This window comes from Ciconia boyciana, chromosome 10 (genome assembly GCF_034638445.1).
Source record: "Ciconia boyciana chromosome 10, ASM3463844v1, whole genome shotgun sequence".
Lineage (NCBI taxonomy): Eukaryota > Metazoa > Chordata > Aves > Ciconiiformes > Ciconiidae > Ciconia > Ciconia boyciana.
In genome coordinates this window covers 24374480-24395335 of record NC_132943.1, presented here as the reverse complement: position 1 = coordinate 24395335, position 20856 = coordinate 24374480, and the positions used below count along the sequence as shown (strand labels likewise).

The window sequence follows — 20856 nt, the reverse complement described above, 5'->3', positions numbered from 1 at the left end:
TGCAGTATGGATTTCATTCAAATGGAAAGGATTTTTGGTTTTGTAGAGTGAGAACCCTCCAGCTCCTTCCTGGCACACCTCAGGCAGGAATAAACAGCCCCTCAGTTCAACTTGTAAGGCCTCTTTCACAAGAAATTACTAAAAAAAGCAAATTCATCTATTGCTATAAAGCAATCTACCCATGCAGTGCTTTGAAAGGGGTCTGCAACTCTGGCAGATATTTTCAGAGGTCCAGAGGTTGACAATGGTTCAAGCACTGTTGCAGTGTGTATACTGTTTGCAGCTAAAACTGAGAAAACAGAGTTATGAGTTTGCACTTTGAAATGACCTACTTCTCTTTAGTTTATAACAGAATTCGACAGACCGGGAACAGACTTTCAGCTTATCTTGCTTGGTAGGTACTTTTCAGTACAATGATACAACATTCCTTTATACCTCCAAAAAGGCCATTGCTGCTTCATCTTCCTGTAGTAAATCTCCATATAAAGCAGCCCACTGCAGAACCAGTCGAATGACTCGCCTTTTATTGTTGAGGGCATAATCCATTTTCTCCTGCTCTGTACCCTGGGAAGGCTGGGCATGATAGGTGCCACGGTGTCAAGGAAAACGCTCAGTGATTGAAAATATCAAAACCAATATGAATTCATAAACAACTGACTTCCAACAAACCATTTTCAGGGTGTTCAAACACAACTTTCCAATATATACTTTTGATTTCTGACTGCCGCTAGCATAAATACTTGCGAACCTTTCACGTCCACACTAAAAAGTAAAAAGACAGTGAATTCTCTGAAGAGCACAGGAATGATCACAATCCCACCACAGAGACAGTGGCTGTAGGGGAGCAGAACAGAAATGACACTTGGAACAACAGAGAAGAGGATTAACTGTGGAGACTGAAGATGGATATTTCTCCTTGTTCTTCTCTGGAGACAGTTGAAGAAAAAGAAAAATGTAACTTTGTGTTTATTAACAATTCCAGTCTTCCATCTGTGAGGAAGACTACTGGAATGAACCACCAGTGCTATTCCTTTTAGTTTTAGAAGTTACTGTAACCTAAGGTGAACCTCGGTCCCATTGTGGTAGGCGGACCTGGAAGTTTACAGCCTAGACTGACTATAGGGACATGGGGTAAAATAATAAATTCTGTAGTAGCTTAATTTCACTATGAAGAAATCAGAAGTTTCCACTCTATCAAATAAAGCATATTTGGGACACAATACTTTGTGGTAATTGTTTTGTGATAAACAATAAGAAAAAATGGGAAACATTTCATTGACCTTTTTCATGATGAAGTGTCAACATTACAAAAATATGCAAATAGCAAAAAGGCCAAAAGTAACATTTATTGCAAGGAAGAAACCAAGAAAAAAGTTAAGGCACAATGGGCAATAAACTGAGATAATTTCAGCCTTTAACCTATGTGAAAATGAAGAAGAAACCCCATCAGAAACAGGATATGACAATTTGTGTGCCTACTTCTCACTGATCAGAGGTTAACAATATATATTTAAACTGTTTCCCAATAAACTGATGGCTGAATGTGAAGTATGCACAGAATGAGTGCAGTTACATCTTCAACTTTTCTTCCTGGATACCAAAAGTCTGATTCTGGATTGTCATGAATAATACTACTCCCAATTATATAGCAACGTTTAATATTAAAATACCGACACTGTTTCACTCACAGTGACGTCCAGCATCCTTTCAAGGTGCACTTTCAGTTGCTCTAACAAAAGACTTAAAAATATTAACTAGAAAATTAAACTATTAATTAGAAATCAGAATTATCTAAGATATTTATTTTAAGCTTCTCATTTAGAAGCATTTCTCTAACAAATACTAGTAAAATATAATGGGAAAATATATCTATTAACTCACACTTTCCAAATGATCCTCCTGTCCAAAATCTCTGCAGAGATTTGACATGCTACCAGGGTTACTGGGGCACTCATTTGACTGACAAACTTTCAGAAATCTGCATTTTAATTTCATCCAGAAAGGTTTAAAATGACTAGAGAACAAAACATGTCAGTACCTTTATGGAAGTAAATAAGTCAAAGGGTCATAAGAAGTAAATAATATATTGTAAGCTATGTGCTCTGATGTCTCAGGGAGCAAGTTTAATATTCTACTGAGTCATTTTTCTCATGCCATTTTTACCTTTCAAACACTGTAATTATTTAATGTATTTTTACTTTCTTATTAACTGACTCACCACAGGCACTGGTAATTTTTCCGTATTTTTACTGCTTATTTATATTAATTGCTCTTTTATTAACATTATCACAGGGAAAGTCAATGAAGGGTTCTCCCATTTTTACGGGACCTACAGGATGTAGCTTCACTGCAGATTGCAATCAGAAGTAAAATAACATGTATACTTGCAACAAGTGTCAGATAATTGTAAAATATTTATCAACACCAACATGGTTAGAGTTCAATATATATATTTCTAATTATGTCTAGCATATGCTGGGAAATGGAAGCAATTCTGAAGTCTGTTCTTCCCTGTGTGGGAACACACTCTCTGTGTGGGAGCTGTGCAAAATCAGTACCCATTACTACAGTAGAATGCAAACTATTTTGCTGGCAAGATGGTAAAGGAGGTTCAAAAAACATTGATACATGCTAAAGGACTATCATCTACAGAGACCAAAGAGGAGTTTATACTTCATAGGTATTTAGACAGTGGTCCTTTAAAGACGCACACCTGCGCACATGCTCACACACTTGCACTATCCCAAGTGCACTTTTGGAGGTGCTACTCTACTCCAAGTTTTCTTTCGGGCTTTGTCCTGCCTCCCTCTGACAAGCTGTAGCTCTGAGAATTTGTCCCTTTCCATCTCTGTGAAGAAGAGAGGGAAACAGGGGCCTTGGTTCAACGCATAGGACTGACGTCCTGATCCAGGACAGGGGAGCATGCCCTTTGCTTCCCTATAAAAAAGAAGTATGTGATGTTTTTTAATATTGCAGGATCCATATACTTTAATGACTAAAAAAGAGTGGTGTGCCAAGGGACAGCACAGTATAAGCACTGAATCTGCAGCAAGCAATAATGTTACTTAGCCAAAATGGTGCACCCGTCCATTCCTTTCAGGATTAAAGAATTTACAGATTACAAAAAGCTGGTGTAAAAGAAGTGAAAACCCAAATAATTTATACCTTGTACTACGCTTGAAAGCATATGCACTACAGTGGTCTAGCTCCACTCATACTTGCATGCTGCCAGCTAAAATAGTATCCTAAGTGGGTGTACGAAAACAGACTTGTATTGATTCAAAATTGAGAGCTGGAGCAAAAACAGTGTCTCTGACTGAATCACCTTTCTTCTTTTTCTTTTTCTGTTTTAATTTCCTCACTAAGCATATCTAATCTCTCCTTACTCCCACAGCACCGGCAAACATTTTTGTAGAGTGATTTTGCTCAAAAAAGATGAGTTTTGTTAGCAACCTTTCAACTCTAACAATAAAATTCAATGGTACAATCAACAGAGCACAGTTTGATTTTCCATATTCAGAATGGACCAAATAAACAATAATTCAGCTTTAGGAAAAGCTGACACTAAAACAGTGGGATACTAGTTACTTCCAGCCCTCCTCCTCCTCTCTGAAAAGAATTAGCATGATACCTGCCATGACCCGCTTAAGACCATGGTCTGAGCCTCCTCTCCAGAACAGATTTCATCACAATTGAATACGTGTCACATAAGTGACACTATCACTTTTATCTTCAGAAAAGCTTTTCCCCTATAAACAATGAGGTACATTTTGCTTATGCGTCTGATTTTCCCAGTTATTGGATATCAGAGGATATCTATTATAACTGAGGATAGACAAGCCTGAGTCTCAAATGGACTCATTTAATAATATGAGCTAGATAAATCAGAAAAAAAACCCATAAAAAGTGCTGCCCTTTTCTTTCCCTCTCAAAGCTGTCAGCAACAGCATTTCATAATACTTTTGACATCCAAAACTATGTGGTTTTGGAAAATGTGTTTGTTTCAGGTGTATGAACAATTTTCTGCAGACCAGTTTTATGGGTCCAAAGGTTTTCAAAACAATTACTGTCCTTGCTAGGAGTAACACAAATGGATTCTCAGGCTTGCCAGACAAGGACACGATGCTCTATTTTGTGGTTTCAGAGTGTTAGCTTTCCCAGATGTCACTCGCCCCACTGAGCTTCAAGGAAAGCACACTTTCACACCAATCTGATTCTAAAAAAATAAATAGGGAATTGAAGTTATTATACCCCTGTCAGAATTCTATAAAACAGAAAACATTATATGTTTATTTAATGCTCCCAGTCATTTGATAGCCTCAAGTCACTGTGCACAAGGAAAACTCTCAGTGCCCAACAGCTCCCCAAACTAAATGACCTGCCAGTAACTGACTGATGGACATTTCACAGACTCCTGTAAAACATGCAGACAGTACAAGAATTACCTCCAGCTCTTGATGCTATCCACTGTAAGCTTTCATCTCCTAGGTATTCACATGCAATTGAAGTTTCTTGCAGTTTGTTAACATTTTCTATAGACTATTATTATAGATTATTATTATTTTTATTCATAACTATTATGACAGCACCTAGGAACTACTTACTCATTATTCTACTAGTTTAGGCACCCTTTTGCTTGAGGCAGTTTGCAGCTTGTAATCTATAAAGTGGACCATTGAAATCACCAAAACATAATGATCTTAGTTAAAATCTAGATGCTGTAGTTCAGCAAAAAACCAAGACAGACAGAAAGGATACAGGAAAGGTAATCCAAACTTTTATGTAATTTCACTTATCTGGTGGAGGGACGGTACATTTCTTTCCCTTGGAATAGTAATCAGCACAGGAAAGATACAGTTTCCATGCTCCGGGACTGTACCTCATCATGGGTATACACTATCCATTTCAGAGTTGTTGAGCTGTGGACAGCTGTTAGTCAGACACTGAGAACCTACCCACAAGGCACAGCCTCCATGAAACATGATGTACTTCTTGAGAGAGAGAAACTTCAGTCTCATCACCGATAGGGATAGCTGTTAAAGGGATGTAACTCTTCCCTTACAAAAGGATATTGTGCCATCAAGGCTGGGCAGAGCTGACTATTTGGCATAAAAACACAGTGCATCATAATAAAATCATTTAAAACAGAATCTGTGAAAAGAGAAGAAAGAAAACAGTCAATTAAGCCCCTGCAAACAGCTTGGGGATCACAAGGATGAGTTTTCTTTCAGCTAAAATATCTTACTAGCCCTCTGCAGATAATAAAGGGGTCTTTTTGCACTTTGTTGTAGGTATGAAGTATGAAAATGGGGAATGAACAAATATGATCTGAAATATTAAGCTTTTATTCTTGTCTGCATGAATTTTATTGCACTTATTTTAACAGGCATTTGCCTGTGTCAAATGGAAATTTGGCACAGCAAAAAACCCCCCATCTGTGCTAAAGTGAAATATTTGGATATACTTCTCTACAAGTGTAGAGATCTTAGCATAAGAAGAATCAGGCCTGCCACACCTGGGTACCTAAGAAGTGCTGCTGCATTTGGCTTTAGGGAACTACAATACCAGACAGCACATTTAGTATATACTACACAGGAGAAGGCAAATAATTTAATTCTTTGCTGATTTCCTAGCAATGAGCAGAAGGCCTAAAAGAGGTAAATGGACAGTCAGATTTCTGGGTTTGTTTTGATGCAAAAGTATCACAGCTGCTGCATTTACATTAAAACTTATATGAACAATATGATTAACATTTTCTCTGGCAAAAAATAGCAAGCTGTTTTTTCTGTTAAAATGATCTGTGGTAGCGCTGGTGTAAATCCCAGTTTGCCTTATCTTTGTATTTGTGACAACAAGAAGGATTTATAAAGTCTGGCTGCAGAGGCCAGAATAAGTTTGTCAGTGAGAATAAACTTTTTTTTACTTTTAAACTATGCAAGTCTTATATGGAATCACTGAGAAACAATAAACACGATACCCTGGGGTATCATTTCTCCGGTGCAACTTTTGAGATAAGAGATAATTTTAAAACCCTGTAAGTCAGGGATGTCAGAAAAAATATGGTGAGATAACTGTGTAATGTAATATTACATCATTGCTTCCACTATAACTCATATATGAAAATATCTTTCAGTTGACAAAACTCACCGCCAGAAGGGTGGGACTTTTTCTTTGTGTAATATCCAGAGCAAAGTAGATTTTAACTGTTCTTAAATTAAAGGAATGCATAAACTAAAAATTCAATTTTCCAGCACTCTGAGCTTCTATATCCTAAAACCAGCTTTGTTTGTGAATTGTGACATTTTGTATCCCATTAAGATACAGGTATAATCTTGTCATTGGATGTTTTGTGGAAAAACTTTAAAAGATTTTAAAAATAATTCGTTTTAGAAAAATGTATAATACATGCATATTATGAATAGTAAACTTGTGATTATATACTTGCAGGCTTAAGAACAACGTTCTGCTTGTAATCCTAATAAACAGGTATCTATGAAAAGGATCATTTTTATTCTTAAAAATGGTTAAAACACACACTGTAAAAGGATTTCTGTAATCTTTCAATTCTTCCACCATTTAAAGACCACTATACAGGTTTCTCCAATACTATGAGGTCAGTAACAGATTAACTGGATTTAAGAACACCTTTGAATATATACTTCTTAGACATCTGCAATGTAAAAAGAACTTGCTAAAACAATATTATGTAGCTTAATATAAAAGTCTCTGCATTACTTTATCATAATTAGGAGGAAATTTTTGTGCTTGACTCTTTTTAAAAACTAAAATACTTACTAATAGTAAGTCACCAAGTATCTATATCCCTAAATGTAAATTCTCTGTTCTCTTTACACTAATGCAGAGCAGCCTATTAAGTGCAGCTGCAGCAACCTGCATTCTTGGGACTTGGCCCATGGTGTGCTGAGTTCTTCTCTTTTGAGTAACAATCCTTCTTTCTGTCCACGTGGGAAAGTATCACAAACAAGTAATTTAAATTGTGATACTTTAAATGTGATACAGGTATGAAAATTTGGGAATACTTATACTAGCATAATGCAATGGCTGGAGGTATCAAGCTAGTTCACAGTATTAAGTGACATTCAGAACAAAAAGTATGAGTACCATTATCATCAGGTGGTAATGCATGCTCTGTCCTGGCCTTGTAGTTGTGCGTTAAAGTCATGACTAGTGATCTGGCACCTTTTGAGATTTTGCTGTTCTACTCTGAGCCAAAAATACAAATACAACAGAGCGGGCTAGGAGGAGTGGATTGTTATCTTTAATTCTGGATTTCCTAGGTTTTCTCGGGGTTGTTTCAGAGCAGTGGATAGTTCTTATTCTGGGAAAAACTACCAATAGCTGCTTTTCAAAGCATCACATTGCAGTGTTCCCCCAGCAAGACCATCTTACGCAGTAATAATAACACAGCCTTTGTCATGTAGATACCTGTTGCTTCATTTACAGTTGCTTCAGGGCGCATAGTTTCTAGAAAGTGCTCTAAAATTTTCTCTGGGGTTCCTGACATCACAATATACCTGATGGAGGGAAAGGAGCAGTTAGTGTCTCATAGGCAAAACAGCTAATCAAGAAACAGTTGTGTGCTAGTGAGAAGACCAGGACTGACGAGTGCCAGAGTACAAATACCTGGTCTGACCAGAATCTCTGTGTGGCTTAGGACAAAACCACTCACAATCTTTGTTGGCTTCCCCCTGTAAAATGGGAGCGATAACGCTCTCCACCCTACCCAGGGAGTGTAAGATGACAGACGGCCCGCCCCCTCCCCGCACAAATACTCCAGTATAACACCACCACAGTTACACCGGAATCAGCAGAGCTGCACTGGTGCAAACGTGGGGAAGTGCAATCAGAAATACTTCTCCACTGAGAGTAAACATCTCAGTAACGATAGCAATTCGCAGTCATTAGAGGGTCTTAACAGACTTACTATGAGCATGAAATGAGAACTGGTGTGTATTGCTGTCAGAGCAAGCAAACAATTTCTTTCAGCATCACTGACAGGGGTTGGTCTAAGAAGATGTGGGCAGATAATCAAATAGCACACTGTATCTTCAAATTTGTGCAATGTCTTAGATAGCTGAAGTAAGTAAGTTTTTCAAGTGGATAAACTTAGGATTGTACCATTTCCTGGAGTAAATTTAGGGAGGTGAGAGAACTAGTGCAATAGTCAGGTTTTTCTGCTTCATGCAAAAACACTGCAAGATTTTAAGTACGAGCAGAATATCGTAGGATATTGCTAAACTTGTCCTGTCATCTTTTTTTTCTTTCCTTGCAGATCAGATTTTTGTATCTTTCCCTCCATTCTTTCAATCCTTGCATCTTTTTTTCTTTTTTTTGGAATCCAACTGATAAAGTATGAAACTTAAAAAAAAAAAAAAAAAAAAAAAAAGAAAGAAAAAGCCCCGAGAAGTGAAGATACTCTGCTCCTGCTGAGAAATAAGTGGTGGAGCTGAGCTCCTGGGAGCTCCTCCTCACTTTGAGCGCTGACCGTCACAGTTCTTTTACCTGCCAACCCCTTTGGAAGAACTGTATTGATGTCCCAAGAACACAAACACTTGTTAAGCCAGTGCACATTCTCGCAGAGATACTAACCAAGTATCTAAGTGAGTGAAGCAGAGAAATCACAGGTTGCTGTACTCTGAATATGAAAGTGAAAATGAACAGTGAAGTGACTTGCAGGGCTACTGAATTCATCCTGCATGAGTGTGATCACCCATAAAGAGTTAGATCTTGGGAGTGAGAACTTCAGAACTAGTCCTTCGAAGTGAAGCTGTCACTGTTTGAAAGCATGGCTCAGGGAGCTATGTAGGAGCTATGCCTCCTCAGTAGAGGAGGCAGTAGAATCCAAACTGCAACTGAGAGGATCTGCTCCCAAAGTGAAGTTTTTCCCAAGACTAAGGTGAAGAAAATGAGTTTCTTGGTTGACTGGATATCTCAGAGAACAACTTTGGGACGCAGAACACTTCTCTAGTGCAAATGCTACGTACCTGCTTAGGGAGCAAAGCCCAAAGGGCAGCTCATCTGAAGAGATATGAGAGATGTAAACTACCCAATTAAGGGCAAAGCAGCAAGCCTTTAAGAAGAGGTCCCTGTTAAGCTTCTCTTTTGGGCACAGTGATTTTCAAAAGCACTGAACACTCAACTAACACATTCCAGGAACACATTCTGGAAATCAGAATACATCAGTAACTTTGATTTGGACTCTCAAGCATAAATGTAGCCATTTACTCCATTTACTAACAAAAGAAACAAAAGAAATGTAATCTTCAAAACCAGTGAACTCCGAAAGATTTTAAACAAAAAGACACTGCCAACACATTATTAACAAAGTAATCTGACTACTGAAAAGCAGACAGTCAACTTTCAAGGTAGCTTTCTCTTTTGTGTAGCTTATGTCTATTTGTTATTGTTATCAGCAAAAGCTCCCTTGCTGGCACATTGATGGTACCCAAAAGCTGACCAAATGCATAAAATATTAAAAGAAATTATATTCTGAGCTTTACCTGAAAATATTCCTGGAATATAAGCTCTAAAATACAGCCTAACTTAACCTGGGACCATAAATGTCTCTAGCTATTTTTATCAAATTCTGAACAAGAAAATATTAAATGATACAAACAATGCTGGTACAAAGAGTTTGCAAGGAAGGTAGTGTTTGAAATATGCTTAAATGAAACTTTCACTTCTGAAAGCATGAAAAATATATCAGACCCAAAAAAACAGATTTAAATCTATGAGCAAGTTGCTGTGCATTGCAGCTGCTGATGCAAATACACTGGCTGCAGTCAAGCTCCCCTCATTTAGATGAAGAAAAATTTGTTGTAAGAGTACATGTTTTCCTGGTAGCATAGTTTGTTTTTCTAATAGATCAAGTGAAAGATGAAATGGGAGTTTCTGAAACATGTGAAATGTGTATATAAAATACAAGGAATGGTTTATTCAACCCTTCACAGATCTTTACAAATCTTTATATTCAGTTATGCAGATAAAATAGGTGTATGAAATCCCAGATCAGATAAAAACTGTACCCAAAATATCTCACAGTAAATTAGCTCTTTCTTTGAGAAAAAGTAATGTCCAGGGTAAAGGATTCAAAACTTCTTGGTGCTTATTTTGCTGGGAGTTGTTTGAGCGTTTCTGAAGAAAATTGTGCATCCATTTGCAAATAACATATTTACAAAGCCTTTAGGGCTTTTACAAACATTTGGAATGATAATAGCCTCACTCTACTCTTATCACAGTAGTATCCAAACAGAATTGTACTTTTTCCCTTTCAGTAAGAAAGTAAAGAAAATATAATGAATATTGTTATTACAGTGCAAACCTATTCTGTAAGATAAGCTGTGCAACTTTCATTGCATGAGATCTTCATTTTGTATATAAATGGTACCTAGCAAACTCTTATTAGAATCCAGAGCTCAAAATCCAAAATGAAAATATCTGTACTTAACAATAAAACAATGTATTTTCCTCACGTCTTTTACATAGTAGCTCAGCCTAATAGGGTTTCAGCATTCTCCATGTGCAGTCTATTTAGAAGCTATTACATGAGATAAGTATTTACAGTGAGATCTTTAGAGAATTATTGTGTAAAGACATAGAACTGGTGTGCTGTTGGAAATTGATATATTATCCAGTATGGGGCATGTGATCAGCTGATGATTAAAAAAAAGAAAACTTTATATGCACTGCATTCTTCCAAAGAAAGGGGGAATATGCTATTGTTTGGATAATAATACCATATGGAAAGGTTAATCATTGTCTGACATTTGCACTATTGAATGAAAACATACTTGTGCTGAGGCTGTGAATTTCCTTGATTAGAAACTCTGCTTCCTGCTGGGATCTTCTCCAACACCAAGACATCTTGGTCATGTTCTTTGAGTCTTACTGTATTTGCTTCCACATCCTGCAAGACAAGTTACTTTTAATAAACTAATTGCACCTGATTTGGCTGATTAGTTACTCTGAATAAGTGCATGACTTTCAAACAAAAGACTCTGGAGTTGGTTCTTTTCCCATGTATTTATCTATCTTTATTCTGCTTTTCTCACAGGCAAAATCAAGAGGGAAGCACTGGCACTGGGGGAAGAGGCAGAGAACTGTGGGAGGGATCAGAGCAAGAGCCATGTGAAAAATCTCCAGCTATGGCAAAGGAAAAAAAGTTTGCCAAAAAACAGAGTCCGTCCCTCAACCTTCCATATGTAATGCAATCTCTATCCCCACTTATATATGAACATTATTATCTATAATCTGACTTTTCTCTTTTTCAAAAAAAAAGAAAATGGCACTTAAAATGGTAAGTCTTAGCTCAGTATACTGTTGGTAAACTTTTCATTTTCTACTACCAGATCATAGTAGAAAAAGAAAAAAAGAAGAATTAAATATAATGTGCATTCAAATAACATAGATGAAAATTAGTAAGACCACGGACTTTGATCTTCTTTGAATTATCGACCAAAGTTAAATCAGTTAGGAGTCTCCATGGCCCACCCAACATTACTGCCAATGGGATCCTCATTCCCCTTTGTACAGTAAACACAATCTTATGTCATTTTTCTAGCACAGTAATCCGGACTGGTTTTATTGCTGCAGTACTGGGCATGTATACATTCGCATACAGGATGATACTAGTTTTGACTTCCTATACTATGAATGATCGCAAACTAGCCTGTATTTACAGAATTACAGCTGGACTTTGGAACACATTTGCCCTGACGTGAATAACTGTAAAATTAGTCTGGGAATATCTTTCTAGAGCTCTCTGATAAAGACTTCTGTGTATTTACCTGTAGCTTATTTAATTTGCCACTTGATTCTGCCTTGAATCTATTGAGTTTAAGGTACCTGACACTGACCTATCTGGGAGAATGGGTGATCTTGTTTTATTCAATGTTTGGATGGAAGATCACCCAGAAATCCTGGACAGCATAAGGAAAAACTGAGCACTTGGCAAATTCTAGACCACAGAAATGTGAAAGACAAAGATTCCATTTGGTCCCATTTTCATGGCTGAGCTGGGAACAGAAAAAGAGGAAAGATGATTAATATATTCTTTACTTGATCTTCTAGACTGTCACATCTCTGTTTTGCAATTAGGGACACTTCAAACAAGGTTATCAATATCAATATATCCATAGAAATAAGACAGACTCTAGAAAAATTTGCAAGTTCTGACATCATGCTGTCGGGGCAGCCCTTCCCACTCTTACCCTAAGGATCCTGTTGAAGTCCTCCTTGTCTACTCTCAAGAAGTGGCAGTTGTCTTCACGCAGAACAATGGATGCTGCTCTGGGAGCATCATTCACAAGCGCTAACTTGCCAAAATCATCTCCTTCGTGTAGAGTACATACCACACCCTGCACAGAGCAAAACATTTACATGCAGAAACCCATCATTACTCTGGATTCTATTGAAAGTCCTTGTACAAACACCGGACTTCACAATCAAATACCAAAACAAGTCTATTTGGCAGGAAATCAACAGCCAAAATAATGACTATGAAACAATACTTGATAGCTGGTTATTACTATTACTAAAGAAAGGCAAGAATAGAAAAGAATTGGCTTGTTCTCTGAAATTACATTCAGCTTGAAGGACTCTTCTAGCCCTGCTGAAGACAGAAAGTTGTTGAGTTGTTTGTTTTTTATTTATAGAGGCCCTATAAAATAAGATCAGGTTTGTAGAAATAACATATAACACCACATCCTCAGCTGGTGTAAATCAGCAGTGCTCCATTTACTCCAATTTATAGTAACAGAGGATCTGGCCCACCCAGTGATGTAAAAATTGTAGCTAAATATGGGTTGCTTAGGAAGAGACTTAGCACCAGGGCCTCTATGCTAGATTTTGGTGAAATGCTTGGTGTTCAGAATGGAGGATTGTCAGTCACTGAATGAGAAGTCAATAAGGAAGCAGGGATTTTTAAAGGCTTGAGGGACTGCTGTGTACCAAAGTCCTATTTTTTGCCTTGAAAAATCTCTCTCATAAACAGGAAATTTAATAGAGATGCTTTTCAGTCTATAGCTTAACTAAAATGAAGAGCTGGCATAAATTTAGGAGGGGTTCATCCAACCTGAGAACCACCAGTAACAAAGCAGTACATGCCTGACGTGTGAGAAAAGTTAGTCATACAAATGCAAGAGAATATGGTGGTAAAGGGACAAAGCAAAAACCCCCATGAGACAGAATTCTGTCAATTCACCAAATTCCAGCAAATTACTTTGTCCTAAAGATACTGATATAACTCTGCTGAATTATATTCAGAAAGTGTGTAATATATCCCAAAATTATACAGCAATCAACTGGAAGTATAATCAGTGAAACCACTGGATCATTTCTTAATAAAATTACATTCGTTTCCTCAGACAAAGCAATTTTGCTCTAAATTAAACTGTATTCCTTCAAAGTTTATTCTTACAATTTCAGTAATAAGAATCATATAAAAAGGCTTCTGAAAAAAATACCTTGCCATAAATGACTACGTTTACTGATCCCTTTAGGATAATGTACCAAGAAGTACCTTCTTCTCCCTGATTAAATACTACAAGAGAGAGAAAAGATTTTATGGTGAGAATATAGTTATTCAAAATATAAATGGGCCAGATTCTGTACTCAATAAAATTCAAGGTAACTCTACTTGCAGTCATATTAATGTCTACCTTGAAAAAGGGCATACTATGATTTTAAAAGCAATTGCCTTCAGATTTTACAAAAAAACCCCACATCCACATAGTAGTTATTTTATTACACTGATGTGAAAGTTGCTTTTATTTTCCATGACAATTGCAACAACTACTTTATCAATACATGTCAGGTTATCAATTTCTAATCAGCACACAGATGTGGATCCCACCAGTAGCGCCATGTTCTAACCCAATTCTCTAGTGGCTGTGAATTTTATATTCATTTGCTAAAACTTCTCAGTATAAACAGGTCTGAGTAATGTAACATTTTAAATCCTTTATTTTGTGCAGCAAGATTTTTTTAAATGCAAGGATAATATTAAAATACATTTTAAATAGAAATTGGTCCAACCCAAAATTCTAGATAAAAACACACCCAAATTGTAGGTGATACATACATCCAACCAGGGATATAGAATTAATTTTGGTACTGTCCCTGCAATCGGCAACAGACCAAGCCAACACCTATTACCCCAGGTTTTAAACACCGAGTGCCAGTCAAGTTTGAAGAGTGAATCCAAGTTTTGCTCTTGTCATTTAAACATTAAGAATTGAAATGTTCATGCCACAGATGAGAAAGAAGATCTGACAGGACTCCATTTACTTACAGACCGTTCCTGCTTTGGGATGTGACTCAAAAATGAGGACACCTGCTAATTCTCGCTTTACCTTAAAATAAACAGAGAGAAATTATAGGTTTTGTATGTATCTTATTCTTCCTGGTGAGAGGAAGTCACATAATATAGCCCAGTCACTGCTTTTCTCCCCTCTGCATCATTCAGCACTCATTCAGAGTCACACAGCCAGACAATGGTCTGCCTCACTTGATGTCCTATTTGCTACTGATTGGCTTTACAGAACATGAGCCTTTACATGTCCTGGCTCCAAATGGCTCAGACAAAGGCACCTTTAAGATACAGGTCTTCACGTCTTTCTTCATACGCACACATGTGAAACCATCATTAACAATTAACATTAACATGATGGAAAAATTTCAAACGGTAATAGCTAATGTAGTACAGAAGATAGCTAGCAATTGTCAATTACTCCATGGTGCTCTGCGGTACTCCTGTTCTTCCCTGAAAAATCAGTACCTTTCCCCTTACTGACATAATTCTGGCCACTTCTGCTGTGTCGAGCTGTGATGCACAGCCATCTGGACCTGCTGAGGCCCCTCTCTGCCTGACAGCTTCCCAGGCAAAACGTCCAGCTCACTACCTCTTCCAGGAACTGGAGAATGTGACACTGCCCTTGGTGTCAGCCTGCTCCTCATTGGGTTTGTATTGCTCTGGTGTGATTAGCTCTCACAATTGACTGGGCAGTTGCCTCTAGTGAGACACTGTTTGCAACCACTTTTTCTCACTGTAAACACTGCTAGTGTTACTTTCACAAAATAGTAGCAGCACTGGGAACCTCATATTGTTCTGAATTTTCCTATGTGCTTTATGTTTCTCTTCATACAACTGCAAGTCTCCAAGGACTTGGAGGCCAATTCCAAGCAGTGGGATTCTTGTTTTCAGAGAACGTCATTTGGTGACAATCCATGTTTCAGAGGTACTACCATGTAACTTAACCGTGCCAAATACAGATCAAAAGCTGGCTCCAACATATATTTAGTAGTAGTAGTTTCACACCACTCTCCCAACTGTTTAAATTGAAAACATTTTTAGGCCATGAAGAAAAACTTGGGGAGGAACTCTCAAATTCTGGACACAATCCAGATGAGAGTCTGGTGGCTGCATCTCCTAAGATGGGTGGACAAATTCAGGCTCTGATGTCCTAAAGGCACCCACCAAACCTTTGCTCAGGCACCAAGCATAAACGTACCACACCAGCCACCTCTCCCAGAACTCTTTCCTGATAGCCAGTGCAAAGCACTCCCTCTTTGCAGTCTGGAGAAGAGGAGGGATAAACAGAGGTGTTTGGACAGGTATTTTTAGTACACTGACCAGTGAACGCACCCACAGGCCTGTGATTTCTCTAACAGTTAGCTCACCAAATTCTTTTATAACCTCTGCCTGAAGGCAATGACGCTTTCATAAGGACAGGAAATACAACCCCATTAGCACTGTTCTGCACATTGTAGAGAGCATTCCTATCCATGTATGTCCTCAGATGTCTTCTCAGTTGTTTCAGTCATTTGCCTCTGCAGTGAATGAATTCTCTTGATGAAGCCAAGAATTTGATTTGTTTTTAACACTGTATTATATAATTGTTTTTCATTCATACATTAATTTCACAGGCTTCTCTAGCAGGGATTAGTTCACCACCATGGGACTTGACTTTTATCCGTTTTACTTCTTGCTGCTCGTGGCATATCTAGAAAACTTATTACTTTAGGAATTGTGCCTTGTTTAAAATGAATACAAATTCCATTTGCTTTCAAGTTGATTGACCATTAATCTCCTGGTTCATAGGAGCAACGCTGTCTGTTGCTCCTCTGAAGATTTCCTCTAAGCTAGTCATGGTTTCTGTCCTCTGCTTTAGTTCATGCTGCACATAATAGGCTGGCATTTCCAAATTCTTACGAAAAACATGGAATCAACTGCACTTCTTCAAAATGCCAAGTATTTCTTGCAGTTTGTATCATTTGCCATACTTGTTCTGTATGCTACTTGCTGTGGAGTCTGACCTCAAGTCTGAATTACTTCTGAGCTGGAAATATTTTGTGGTTTGGATTTTTTTGTTGTGGGTTACATCTGTAGTATCAAGAGTGTTCTCCACTCCCTCTCAGTATCTGTCTATCCTGGGTAGTTTCTTTTGTTTGATTTGAAAAGGGTCATTTCTGGATCTTACAGAATTCTTTTTTTAAGTACTTTTTTCCTACATCCCAGAGATGGTTAAGGATTTTGGCTGGCTGTTCCCTGTTAGTTCAGTTACCAACTCTGGATGCATGTTCTTTTTGAAAAACATTGCTCAGGTGTTATATGTCTGCACGGAATACTATCTTTCTGTAATGCAGCTTCTGTCCAAGTTAGCTGAGAATTATTGAAAATATCAAGAGCTTCCAAAGAAGCTATTGTCAAACATAAATCTACTTTCTGACTGGCTTCCTTTTTCTGAAAGCACTCTCATCTTGCTGCTACCAAGTAAAGTGCTATTTAGCTTGTTTCAGTTGCCTACATGTGTATCAACAGTGTATCAACAAGGGTGAAACTTTAAACAGTTGCATTCTCTCCTCCAGGTATTTTCTCCATTTCATTTATTCTTGGTTCTCTGCACTGTTCTTGCCCACTTAGAGAGAAGGTGTCTGATGAGGTTTCCTTCACTCAGGACCAAATTCCAAGCAGCCAGCACTGCACAGTACACCTTTCTGCACTGTGTAATTTCTCCTCCTAACTGGTTCAAGCCAAGACTTCTTATAGTTCATAAATCAGACATCTATTCTGCAAAATTCAGTATGCCACAGTCCCAGGTGTCAGGTCAGATTACATGCATCTTAATTTAAACTCAGATATGGACCCAGACGGAGGCACCTGTGCCAAGTCAGTGAGATAGGGGCTGTGAGAAACACATGAAGAGAACTGCATCTGGTATCCAAAAGACAACTTACATCTGCATAGTGCTTGGGTGGTCATCACAGGTGGGAATAACTTCTTTGCATGGAAAGTAAAAATGGAGAGGGTTGTAGGCGCTCCAATTCTAATAAAGCACCAGAAGTCAAAATTCATCCTCCCTTTTGGTGATGAGTTATATTTTTAAAAATGCTTACTGTGGTTGAAAGATGAGATAAGGCCTTAATGTGAAGAAGTTCTTCATATATAATTTCTAGGTCATCTACAGTTCTCTGGCCGGGCCTATAGAGAGAAGATAAAAAGGACAGCAAAATGCAAGAAATGCCCAAAATAAATGCTTCAGAGAAGTACAAAACAACACAAAATGATGTTGTACTGTCTACTGAAAGATACATCCCCACCTAACAACTGAATGATGGTTCTGCCTGGAGGACTGAAACACACAAAGGATGGAAGCACTATGAAACCACCTGAATGACACCGAGCAGCAGCCATGGCAACCACCTTAGAGAGAACCTGATTAGGCAGCTTTCCTGATGAAATCAAGTGTTCTATACATAAAATGGTCAGATAAATCAGAAATGGTACATAAAGATATGGTCCTTTCAAAAGGACTCCCGAGCGTGGGACCTGCAACATGCCGCGCTAATTAGTTGTAGCAAACAGACAGTAGTAAAGGTTTGTAAAGGAGTGCATGAATTTCTGCTGAAAAAATGGGAAGAGGCAGCAGTGCATCCTGGAGGACAGTAAATGACTGCTGTACAGTTAATGCTGAGTGCTGGTTTTTAGCCACAAAGGTAAATAAGAACCACTCAGTAGTTTCAACTTCTCTCACTGAAAAATACAAGAAGCTGCCATTAATAAAAAGCATGCACTGATGAAGGAATAATCCTCCTATAGCACAACAAGGAATGAGGCTGCCACTGTGACTGAAATAATTGCATTTCTGTAGTCTACACACTGGAAAATTTTCTGATTGCTAAAAAAGGACACAAATACTCTGAGGACTGCAGTCTGTCAGAGATGCTTTGGAGGATCTAATAAACAGTACCCATGAGAAGGAGTTGTAGGAGCTTGTGAGTAACTCCTAACCTTTTTCCCACTCACAAGATTCTCTTCAGTTGAAGTGTCTAGTGCAACTTGATTTTCTAAAAGGACAAATTCTCCTGTGATATAATTTCAGACAGCACATGGGAGTTACATACACACACACAAAAAAAATCCTTTAAAGCTTTATCCCAAGTTACTTTTATAGGACTAGGTCCTTTCAAACAATATGTTTTAGATTTGTGAAAAGCAGAATATAAGTAATTAAATCAATGGGCCAAGAACAGAAGAGCAACCTAGTCATAGGAAGGGAGAGGATAAATTTAAGATGTGAGGAAATGGGATACAGGAAGTCCAGTCCAGGGGCAGGAGTTTCAAAGGAGAAGGTTTACATGCTTGCATTAAGAACAGGCTAGTGCGCAGTTCCAAACCCCACTGTCTGCAATGTGTGGTGTCAAAAGAATTAACAGCACAGTTGAATCTTTGGACAGCCCTAAAAGAAATGTCACAATGAACCTTTCTGATAGAAGTTTTCCTCCTAAAATGTCAACATTACAGGAGATTCTAGCATCTAGAGGATCAGAAAAGTCATATAGAGAAACAGAGTGCTCTACATGTTTCTGCCTAATCACCTCTTGGTTCAACAGTCTGTCTAAATCATGTGTGAGGTAGAGGGAGTACCCAGCAATCGTGTCACTCTGGAGTTATAGTGCATCTTTTTGCAAAAGAAGTTTGATGGAGACTTCTTTTGGGTGAAGGAAGTAATGAAGAAGTCATAGAAAACATAAGGACATGTTCTTTGCTAAGTGAGCTATATTTTTCATCTGTTCTTCACTTACCAATGACATGCATTTATTATTACCCAGATTAAAGACCAATTTAGACAAAAAATGTTTTGGATGAAATTATTCTTTTCTCATACAGAATGGAATAAACTGTTAAGGGAGAAACAGAAACTGGTTTGGTACTGCTATGCCCTCTAGTGACTGAAAATATTCTTTACTATTTCTAAATCCGTCTTGAAATTGTAAGGCTGCCACTCCTAGTGATTTACGTGGAGCAGTAGCAGCTTAATTAAGTACAGAATACAGCTAAGCCAGTACTAGCTACCTTTCACTGGAGATTTAAGAAACACAAGGTAAGAATTTTAACAAATAATACTTTTCATAGGAAGTAACAACTTTAATTTTATTACATGCTTGCAAAACCAGCATGTCTTGGAACACAGAAAACAGTGTAACAAATTAACAAATTTCAACATGAAATTAAAATATAAAAGTATGATGTCTTACTACATCAGATCTCTATCAAGACAAAAGGGTACACTCTTCTTTCAGTATGTCCATTTGCCTCCTGTGTTAGTACATTGGGAGGACTGACAATCTATAGTGGATGTACCCAGTCTTTACTTCTGCTTCTGCAGATGTCACGTAGAGAGATATTAGGCATCACTGCTTCTGTAAAACCTGTGTGGTGACCCACTGATGTTGATTTGTAGGATCCTGCTGTGTAAAGACCTAGTTTCTGCAGGGGACACATTCTAACAGCAATAGCTGGTTATAGACAGGATAATAAATGGAATAGGTAGCGAACGAGGCTACACATTAATGGATGGGAGAACTCAGGTGATATTAACTGATCAATAAAAACTGTTCAGTGTTTGGAGAATTTATCAAGGACAGAGACATTGAGCTTCTCTGTGACTAGGATGTTGACAATAACATAGTACTTTGCCATTGATAAACCATGTGCATACAAGCAATGTCATTGATTATTTTTATTACACAGCTAACCAGAAAATTCTCAGATAATAAGAACAAGGGAAAAGATCAGAGACCCCATACATTGTGATTATATGTCAAATAAGCATATATTTCCAGAGTACAAATTCTGTCTTCAAGTACCATAAAGAATATATAGGAGACATGAATAATTTTACCCACTACCTGTGTCTGAGTGTGAAAGTGAATGCATGTTCACTTACTCTAGCACGGAAGCTAATTACGTAATCCTTGTACTTGAATTCAACCTTGATTAACTCCATAAATACCATTTACCACATACAATACCCATAAACATCAGTGCAGTGATATGTGGAAAGATAACCTGTATTTCCTGTCCCAGGAATAACACTTGGTTTATTAAATGTCGTTGGCGGGACATTCCACCAAGGACTATGGAACTTAATACAGTCTTTATGGAGAAATCCAGTATGGTTCTTACTACTAACAGCTGGGTGGAATATCTAAATAAAAAATTTTAAGAGCAAGATAATAAATATATCTTGTTTAATTTTTATAAGACCTTCAAGAAGCTATAGATTCTTAGCAATAATTAAATTGTTATTTTATTATATATATATTTTGTGTTGTTTACCATGTTTAGATTTGTTTTCACTTCCTCTCCCTAGCATTCTGTCAAGCTTACTTCTGCAAGTGACACTAAAATTTGATTATGGTCCCATGTGGAATCAAACACTCTTTGTACTGAGAAAAAAAATTGCTCAGTGAAGTCACCAAGAATATATAACACAGATTTACTGTTTCAGTCATACCACTAACTTACTGTAGCCTAGAGTATTAAAAAAGAAT

General features: G+C 37.7%; 1 protein-coding gene across 4 annotated transcripts in view; it reads right to left on the bottom strand.

Moving 5' to 3' along the window:
* The window catches only part of RAPGEF4 (Rap guanine nucleotide exchange factor 4), a 156412-nt gene that overhangs the window by 28477 nt on the left and 107079 nt on the right, over positions 1-20856 (bottom strand). For all 4 annotated transcript variants that reach the window (XM_072874094.1, XM_072874095.1, XM_072874096.1 and 1 more), the window contains 8 exons: positions 17416-17500; positions 14312-14372; positions 13485-13561; positions 12231-12377; positions 10812-10927; positions 7447-7535; positions 5073-5151; positions 436-586 (listed from right to left, as the gene is read on the bottom strand). In XM_072874094.1, coding sequence (XP_072730195.1) covers positions 436-586; positions 5073-5151; positions 7447-7535; positions 10812-10927; positions 12231-12377; positions 13485-13561; positions 14312-14372; positions 17416-17500 — 805 coding nt within the window. The remainder of the gene's footprint in view (positions 1-435; positions 587-5072; positions 5152-7446; positions 7536-10811; positions 10928-12230; positions 12378-13484; positions 13562-14311; positions 14373-17415; positions 17501-20856) is intronic.